We start from the raw sequence: 9,835 nt of genomic DNA, 5'->3' as shown, positions 1-9,835 counted from the left end.
TCTGTTAACGGAGACACGGGGGTGATCCACGCTGTGAGGTCGTTTGATTATGAACAGTTCAGGAGCTTTAAAGTCCACGTGATGGCCAGAGACAACGGTTCTCCTCCGCTCAGCAGCAACGTGACCGTCAGTGTCTTCATATCGGATATGAACGATAACTCTCCTCAGATACTGTACCCCGCCCCGGAGGGCAACTCCTTCATGACCGAGCTGGTCCCCAAAGCTGCACACGGAGGCTCCCTGGTGTCCAAAGTGATAGCGGTGGACGCAGACTCCGGACAGAACGCCTGGCTGTCCTATCATATAGTGAAATCCACTGATCCGGGACTTTTCACTATTGGTCTCCACAGCGGAGAGATCAGGACACAGCGGGACATTTCTGAATCTGACAGCATGAAACAGAACCTTATTGTGGCAGTGAAAGATAACGGACAGCCCTCTCTCTCTGCCACCTGTTCCATGTATTTACTTATTTCTGATAACTTGGCTGAGGTGCCAGAACTGAAGGATATTTCTTATGATGAGAAGAATTCCAAACTGACCTCTTACCTGATCATCGCTCTGGTGTCTGTGTCCACCTTTTTTCTGACTTTCATCATCATCATTCTGGGTGTGAGGTTTTGTCGCAGGAGAAAGCCCAGACTGTTGTTTGACGGAGCAGTCGCCATCCCCAGCGCTTATCTGCCTCCTAATTACGCAGATGTTGACGGCACAGGAACTTTACGCAGCACTTACAATTATGACGCGTACCTGACAACAGGTTCTAGAACCAGTGACTTTAAGTTCGTGACATCTTACAATGACAACACACTTCCTGCTGACCAGACTCTGAAGAAATGTCCATCAGACTTTGCTGATGCATTTCAAGATTCTTTGGAGCCCCTGGAGGTAGGCACATAAACACGTCTTGAAAACATGTCATATGATTGCCCATCAGAATATTTAGTCATTTGCCCTATCAAACAATGAAACATGCTTACCTAGAAAGACATCCAGCATTGAAAATATCTTAAAGATCTAAAGTAAAATATTTGGTTTTTGAGAATTTTTTTGTGAAGGCCTTTCCTGGGATATACCGCTATTTCATCATCACATTGCATGATTTTTGGTTGAAGTCTGCATAATCTTGTCTAAAAGCTGCATTGTCTGATGCAGAAGAAATCGGATTCCAAATACAGTGTATGACCGTCACACTGCTTCCTGCATTTTCATTAAACGTTACATTTGAACGTAACTCGGTCTATCAGAATTGTTTCACATGTATAATTACCGGATTGAACTGACATTAAAGCTTCCCTCTGTGGTTGGCTATAGTAAGTGGTGAATAGCATTAAACCAAATGAGGTTTAGTCAGTGCCGTTAACTTTTACTACAGACCAGTGATTGGCGTGAAGACATTTTCCATTACCCTTGCTCTGAGGTGTAGGAGAAAATGAAAGTAAACGATATAAAATGATTTGGGCTATGTGGTTAAACCAACATTTTTTCATGAATTCAATTCCATACTACTCATATTTTCACGAAATGTAGTCTCTTTTGCGTAGTAATTTTTTTTTTTAAAAACATGGTAGCCTATAGAAATGGTTTTCAACACACGCATTGTTGTATAATGTTCAGAGGAGCACTTTTTCGTATGTATTAGTTTATTTTGTATTTGTTTGGTACGTCCGTTGTATCTGGTGATAAATGGTCTACGGGTCCTGGTCCATGGTGCGTCTTACATTGTAAAACAGTATCTATGCATGGTGCTGAACCTAACCCAACCCTACAGACTCCCTCTCTCTTCATTGATTTGCAATAAAACCAACTTTAAGTAGTTAAATGGACACTAGAGTTTACAACAAAAGACGGTCATCTTCATTTGGTATTGGTCTTTTATTTATGACAGAATCATGCAGCCTGGACTTTGTTTTTACTGTTTCATCTTTTCTCATCAGAGCACTCAGTTATTTAAATATTTTGTAATACCTACACTTTGCTCACAGTGTCGCTGTCCACTAGCTTTTCTTGATACTTCTAAAGCAGGTTATCCCCCACGATAGTACATTTTCAAACCACGACAGATTGTTCGTCGTTGGCAGCAGCAAAGTCGCAACATGTATAATCGGTCTGCACCTATTGTCTGAAGAGGATTAAGGTTGGCTGGTCATTTTTACTTTCCAAGTCTTGGTTGTGGAAGATTTGGCACTGGTCTTCCAAGAAAATGGGACACAAAGCGTTTTCAGCGCTCCGTCTGGTTACCTTCTTGGGAGTATTGCTTATATCGTTGCGAACCGTCACTGGAGATGTGACTTATTCTTTTTCAGAGGAGATGAAACACGGCTCGATTGTTGGAAATATAGCAAAAGACATAGGACTTGAGGTGGGCAAACTGTCTGCTCGAAAGGCTCGCATTGATGCAGACGGGAACAGCAAACGTTATTGTGATATTAATCTGAGTACCGGAGACATCATTGTCGCTGATAGGATTGACAGAGAGGGGCTTTGTGGCAAAAAGGCATCATGCCTTTTGAAGCAGGAGCTTGTTTTAGAGAACCCTTTAGAGCTACATCGCATTAATATTCAAGTTCAGGATGTCAACGATAATTCACCGCAGTTTAAAAAGAATACAATAAAATTTGATATTAGGGAATCGGCAACCAAAGGAAGTCGTTATCGTTTAGATGAGGCCCACGATGCAGATGTCGGTCAAAACACCATCCAGGCCTATAGCATCGAGGCAAACGAGAACTTCAGATTGAATGTTGTTGCAAAAAGCGGAGGAGGAAAATACAGTGAGTTAGTTTTAGAGAAGGAGCTGGATAGAGAACAACAGCAGGAATTAGCGATTGTGCTTGTGGCAACAGACGGAGGCACACCGCAAAGATCAGGTACTGCAGTCATTCATGTCACTGTGCTGGATGCTAATGATAACGCCCCAGTGTTTAGTCAGAGCGTTTATAAAGCCAGTCTGCCTGAAAACTCTCCTTTAGACACTGTAGTGGTCACAGTGAGCGCAAGTGATGCAGATGAGGGAGTGAATGGAGATGTGACTTATGAGTTTGATCACATTTCTGATGAGAGCAATAACGTGTTTTCTCTTGATCAGACAACTGGTGAAGTAAAAGTAAGTGGATCAATCGATTATGAGGAGTTGTCGACCTATGAAATGCAAATTACAGCTAAGGATGGTCTTGGATTAGTGTCATCCTGTACGTTAATAATTGACGTCACAGATGTCAATGACAACGCCCCTATTACGTTCATTAAGTCATTGACAAATCCCATACCGGAAGACACCCCTCTCGGTAAAGAGGTGGGCATCATTAACGTGCAGGACAGAGACTCAGAGAATAACAGACAGGTCCGCTGCTCCATTCAGCAGAATGTCCCTTTTAAGTTGGTTCCTTATATTAAAAACTATTATTCTCTGGTGACCACAGGACAACTGGACCGTGAACTAGTGTCTGATTACAACATTACAATCACTGCCACTGACGAAGGCTCTCCACCTCTGTCCTCCTCTAAAACTGTTGGGTTATCTGTAGCTGACATCAACGACAACCCACCTGTGTTTGAGGAACAGTCGTACAGCGCATATGTGACTGAAAATAACAAACCTGGCTCCACTTTATGTTCCGTTACTGCTCGAGACCCCGACTGGAGACAAAACGGTACAGTTATTTATTCTCTGTTAGCTGGTGAGGTGAACGGTGCCCCGGGGTCCTCCTATCTGTCTGTTAACCTGTCTCTTATACACATCTCTCCCTCTCTCTTCATTGATTTGCAATAAAACCAACTTTAAGTAGTTAAATGGACACTAGAGTTTACAACAAAAGACGGTCATCTTCATTTGGTATTGGTCTTTTATTTATGACAGAATCATGCAGCCTGGACTTTGTTTTTACTGTTTCATCTTTTCTCATCAGAGCACTCAGTTATTTAAATATTTTGTAATACCTACACTTTGCTCACAGTGTCGCTGTCCACTAGCTTTTCTTGATACTTCTAAAGCAGGTTATCCCCCACGATAGTACATTTTCAAACCACGACAGATTGTTCGTCGTTGGCAGCAGCAAAGTCGCAACATGTATAATCGGTCTGCACCTATTGTCTGAAGAGGATTAAGGTTGGCTGGTCATTTTTACTTTCCAAGTCTTGGTTGTGGAAGATTTGGCACTGGTCTTCCAAGAAAATGGGACACAAAGCGTTTTCAGCGCTCCGTCTGGTTACCTTCTTGGGAGTATTGCTTATATCGTTGCGAACCGTCACTGGAGATGTGACTTATTCTTTTTCAGAGGAGATGAAACACGGCTCGATTGTTGGAAATATAGCAAAAGACATAGGACTTACCTGATCATCGCTCTGGTGTCTGTGTCCACCTTTTTTCTGACTTTCATCATCATCATCCTGGGGGTGAGATTTTGTCGCAGGAGAAAGCCCAGACTGTTGTTTGACGGAGCAGTCGCCATCCCCAGCGCTTATCTGCCTCCTAATTACGCAGATGTTGACGGCACAGGAACTTTACGCAGCACTTACAATTATGACGCGTACCTGACAACAGGTTCTAGAACCAGTGACTTTAAGTTTGTGACTTCATACAATGACAACACACTTCCTGCTGACCAGACTCTGAAGAAAAGTCCTTCTGACTTTGCTGAAGCATTTAGTCACTCAGAGGAGTCCCTTGAGGTAGGCAGCTATATATTATATTTTTGTGATAGGTGTTTTACCACTAGTCGCCTTTTTACTGTTTTGGTTCCATTTTACAGTGGATATTAATTTGCTTGTATTGTGTGTTTGTTCATAGTTTTGCACTAAGGTAATGCAATGGGTTGACCCTACAACAATGCCTTTGATATGTTCGCAGCCTAAGGAAGCCTCAACAACAAGTCTCTAATGGATAGCCTCAACTTCAGTGTGAGCAACATGCAGTATTCTAACCAGCAATTCTAGCCAGTTATGGCTAACTAAACTCATCATCACGATGTTATTTATGAATATGTTTCCACATTAATCTAACAAAGTTATATAAATTCAGGTCTGTTGATAAGAATATCAGAAGTCTTCAGCCTGAACAGTTTGCCAACCGTTGTATTTTTGAATAACAGGATATTTAATTTCAAAATTAAGTTAAAAACTGGAGTTATATTTGCCTAATCTGCATCATCATGGTCTTAGCACTGATAAAATTACTCATTTCATTTGTCGCCTCTCAAAATATGTATTTCAAGGCATTGCAGACTGCTCATTGGGCCAGTATACTCTCACTACACACTCACTCAGTATACACACAGTGGGAAAGCATGTACTCACAGCTAGTTTAATGCTGGTATTTCAGTTTGAGCCTTCTATGTGTATATTTTGAGATGAAATAACTAACCAACCTTTGAGTCACAGCTTTGTGACAGCAGTTGCATAAAAGTTCAGACAGTTGAGTGAGTGATGACTGAAATGGTGGCTGCAGACCTTGTGTTAAGTCTTGGCAAATTCATTTTTGACCTGATGGAGTAACGTAAGAATAACAAAAGCTACTTTTTGATGGCAAATTTTTTTCCAGTAAAATTACATTGAGCAAGTGTCATTTTTTGTATATCAGCTATGAAATTATTTTGACACTTTATGTTGTATTAAAGTGATGTATGTGTTTCTGTCTGTGCTGGCTGAGCAGGAATGTTAAACACCATAGCTGTATGGAATAGTAGGTTTCCTGTTGAACATCCACTGGGTCAGTTATGTTCTCTGATGATTCCAGCACTTTATTGATACAACATATTGCTGCAGACCTAGTTAGCCGGAGTAGATTGTATTTGGAGTGTCACTGTATTCGTTTGTCTGTCATGCTTTCATGTTACAAACACGTAGAGTGAGGAAGACCTAATTTTGATTCTGCAATGTTCTTATTCCTGTACATTTTGCACAAAGATGTGGCAGAAGAACAGAGGAAACAAATTGAAAGCAATACATATCACTTCAAATGTGCGATTTAAATTTTTAAGTTCACTTTTTATCTGGTGATTGTTTAAACTTTAAGATACTGCACACTGCTTCTGAAAAGATAAACTTATGAAAATTTGATGGATAACACAATTTAGAGGAACTTATGGCAAAATTGTGCATTAATACTGTTACAACAGTATGTCATTAAGAAGATTTTCAACAATTTACACAGTGACATTGTACAGTACTGTAAATTTTCATAGGGTAATACTTAGGTTAATACAGAAAAAGAAGGTCAACTGATCTAAACAGGGTGAGAAATAGTAAATTCTGAGGAAACAAATTTGAGTGAAATTTATTATCACTGAGGTATGGCATTTTCAGCTGTATCTTAACACAGATGTATTCATTACAAAAAAAAATGTGTTTGTTTGTTCAGTGTTTCGGGGGTTGGGGGTTTCCATCATAGACATTTTTTCTTATCTTTCATATCTGAGGCTTCAACATTCTTTTGTTGTTTGTGGTTTTGCATTAGAATTTGATTGTCAAGCATTAAGTGCGAAGGTGTTTGTCTTTGCTTAGGAAAATAGGCTATGTTAATTTTTTCAATGGTACTGAACCTAAGCTCTCTTGGTGTGTCATGCATGTTCTTACATGATGCAATAATGCATTTTATTTACCTGGAAGTTGTTGTCTTTGAAAATACACGTATATGGTGTCAGTTGGCCTATACCTCCTCTTCTTTAAGAATGTCACTAAATAGCTTGACCATCTAAATAGATGTAAGGGGTGTCCTCTTATAAATGAATATTCCAATTTGGTGTTTTTTTTTTTTTTTTAATTTAGGTGCATATTGACTGTGATAATGGATCGTTATATTTGATTTGTTTTGGTTTGTTAATGTGGTCTATTTAACAAGTCCAAATAAATCATTGATGTTTCTTTACCAAGTAATTTTTAACACAGAACATACTACACAAGGGATTTGTGTACAATGGCCTATTTGATTTTGGTATTTTTGATGGGATTTACAATTATATGTCTAACCAAACATCTTATTTGCTACACACATGGCAAATCCCAGCACATTTTGAACATGACAACACTTTTAAAAAACATTTCCACTGGATGTTTTCCTTTTTATTAGCTGTTTTGTCACTTTATTTTCCCTGTCTTTAATGCAGAGAGGAGTCATGCTGGTCTCCATGAACATATATTTAGCAGATGGTTGACACTGAATAATGCACATTGCGTGTCTTTGTTATTTAACCTTGATTTGTTTAGTTTTAGTTAATAGCACAATTTTATGTGGCATTTTTATACAGTTAGTCTTTGTGCTCATTATCTTTAAACTGAATTGAGATGGATGTTTCTCTTTTGCAGTAAATACTCAAGAACAGCATTGAGTAGAGTATAGTATCTTTTACAGTATTATGTTGTATATATAGGAGTATTTGTTTCACAGACAGCTTTCTGAAAAGCAAGGTGCAGAAAATATTCAATGCTCAAACAACAGTGAAGCCTCTTCAGAGAAGGAGATCATATCGACAAGGGATGAGGCAATCACAGCAGTTGCTTGGTCATTTATAATAGTAAATATAACTAGAACACAATCTTCATAACAGTGTCGTTATGATAATTGCATAATGACTAAAGAACAGAAACTTATGCCTCGATATAGGCAGCGAAATTTTCCATTTGTTTTGGATTTGGAGTGCTATAATTGATTGAAACTCTTGGTGTCACTGTGCACCAACAAAGGCAGAAAATGTCCGATTCTTCATCCATTCTTTTCCACCATATCAAAGCGTCCTTGTGGTGCGGTGTGTATGTCGGTGAAGGATACAAAGGGCCTACGTTGTGTTGATATTCGGATCATTAATTACGAGGAATACATTCGTCTTTGATCACGTTGAAAGAATTTGCCAGGGAAGGATGAAGGCCTGGTCGATCATGGAGAAAACAGTTTACAGAGGATTTTCTATGAATCGCTATTGTGTTGTTTTCCTTTTCATCAGCCTGCATTTCGCGAATGGAGACGTGAGCTACTCTGTTGCAGAGGAGATGAAACGTGGGTCTGTGATTGGAAATATAGCAAAAGATCTCGGCCTCGGGACTGCTACGCTTTCCTCGCGTAAGGCTCGCATTGACACTGACCGGAATGACAAGCGGTATTGTGATATTAATCTGAACACCGGAGATTTGATTGTTAATGACAGGATCGATAGAGAAGGTCTTTGTGGTAAGAAGGCCACTTGCGTTTTAAAAGAGGAGCTTGTTTTGGAAAACCCCTTAGAGCTTCATCGTGTCAGCATTCATGTGCAAGATATAAACGACAACGCCCCGCAGTTTAGTGAGGACTTGATTTCCTTTGAAATAAGAGAATCAGCAGTGAAAGGAGCTAGATTCTTGCTAACAGAAGCCCGTGATGCAGATATCGGTACTAATGCAGTACAGCGCTACAATTTACAAAAGAATGAGCATTTTACTATTAATGTAGGTACCGATGGCGGTGGACGGAAACACTCTGAATTGGTTTTGGTGAAAGAATTAGACCGAGAACAGGAGCAAGAACTAAAATTAGTGCTAACAGCTCTAGATGGAGGGTCTCCTCAGAGATCAGGTACTGCCATCATTCACGTCACTGTGCTAGATGCTAATGATAACGCCCCATTGTTTAGCCAGACTGTTTATAAAGCCACTCTGCCTGAAAACACACCTTTAGATACAATTGTTATTGCAGTGAGCGCTACCGATGCTGACGCAGGGCCCAATGGTGATATCACGTACAATTTTGATCATGTATCTGATGATCATGTCTCATTGTTTTCACTTGATCACAAGACAGGAGAGATAAAAGTCATTGGGTCTGTAGATTATGAGACTGAGACCAGCATTGAACTGCGAATAAGAGCAAAAGATGGACCAGGTCTTACTTCATATTGTACAGTAATTATAGATATAACAGATGTCAATGACAACCCACCTGCTATCAGTTTAAAATCACTGTCCAACCTCATACCTGAGAACGTGTCACCTGGTACCGAGGTGGGCATCATTAACGTGCAGGACAGAGACTCGGAGACAAACGGACAGGTCCGCTGCTCCATTCAGCAGAATGTCCCTTTTAAGTTGGTTCCTTCCATTAAAAACTATTTTTCTCTGGTGACCACAGGACAACTGGACCGTGAACTAGTGTCTGATTACAACATTACAATCACTGCCACTGACGAGGGCTCTCCACCTCTGTCCTCCTCTAAAACTGTTGAGTTATCTGTAGCTGACATCAACGACAACCCACCTGTGTTTGAGGAACAGTCGTACAGCGCATATGTGACTGAAAATAACAAACCTGGCTCCACTTTATGTTCCGTTACTGCTCGAGACCCCGACTGGAGACAAAACGGAACAGTGATTTATTCTCTGTTAGCTGGTGAGGTGAACGGTGCCCCGGTGTCCTCCTATCTGTCTGTTAACGGAGACACGGGGGTGATCCACGCTGTGAGGTCGTTTGATTATGAACAGTTCAGGAGCTTTAAAGTCCACGTGATGGCCAGAGACAACGGTTCTCCTCCGTTCAGCAGTAACGTGACCGTCAGTGTCTTCATATCAGATGTGAACGACAACTCTCCTCAGATACTATACCCCGCCCCGGAGGGCAACTCCTTCATGACCGAGCTGGTCCCCAAAGCTGCACACGGAGGCTCTCTGGTGTCCAAAGTGATAGCGGTGGACGCGGACTCCGGACAGAACGCCTGGCTGTCCTATCATATAGTGAAATCCACTGATCCGGGACTTTTCACAATTGGTCTCCACAGCGGAGAGATCAGGACACAGCGGGATATTTCTGAATCTGACAGCATGAAACAGAACCTTATTGTGGCAGTGAAAGATAACGGACAGCCCTCTCTCTCTG

The 9,835-nt window shown here is 40.8% G+C and overlaps 2 protein-coding genes and 1 pseudogene across 2 annotated transcripts in view; all 3 read left to right on the top strand.

Annotated features, from left to right (window-relative positions):
* The first annotated feature begins 7 nt into the window (after window positions 1–7).
* Window positions 8–900, top strand: LOC111646589 (putative protocadherin beta-18). The gene has a single exon (XM_023396118.2). It carries the CDS (start codon window positions 82–84, stop codon window positions 898–900), a length of 819 nt encoding a protein of 272 aa, XP_023251886.2. The 5' UTR covers window positions 8–81.
* A 1,189-nt stretch (window positions 901–2,089) lies between these two features.
* LOC111646588 (protocadherin gamma-A11 pseudogene) lies at window positions 2,090–3,772 on the top strand (annotated as a pseudogene).
* A 4,006-nt stretch (window positions 3,773–7,778) lies between these two features.
* The window catches only part of LOC111646587 (protocadherin beta-16-like), a 3,572-nt gene continuing 1,515 nt past the window's right edge, over window positions 7,779–9,835 (top strand). The window contains exon 1 of the mRNA XM_023396116.2: window positions 7,779–9,762. Coding sequence (XP_023251884.1) covers window positions 7,855–9,762 — 1,908 coding nt within the window. The 5' untranslated portion in view covers window positions 7,779–7,854. The remainder of the gene's footprint in view (window positions 9,763–9,835) is intronic.

The sequence above is a fragment of the Seriola lalandi genome, unplaced genomic scaffold (genome assembly GCF_002814215.2).
Source record: "Seriola lalandi dorsalis isolate HSWRI2012SDOR001 ecotype SW California unplaced genomic scaffold, Sedor1 jcf7180002054973, whole genome shotgun sequence".
In the NCBI taxonomy this organism is placed as follows: domain Eukaryota; kingdom Metazoa; phylum Chordata; class Actinopteri; order Carangiformes; family Carangidae; genus Seriola; species Seriola lalandi.
The sequence above is the reverse complement of the archived record's forward strand: the minus strand, read 5'-3'. Positions and strand labels throughout refer to the sequence as shown.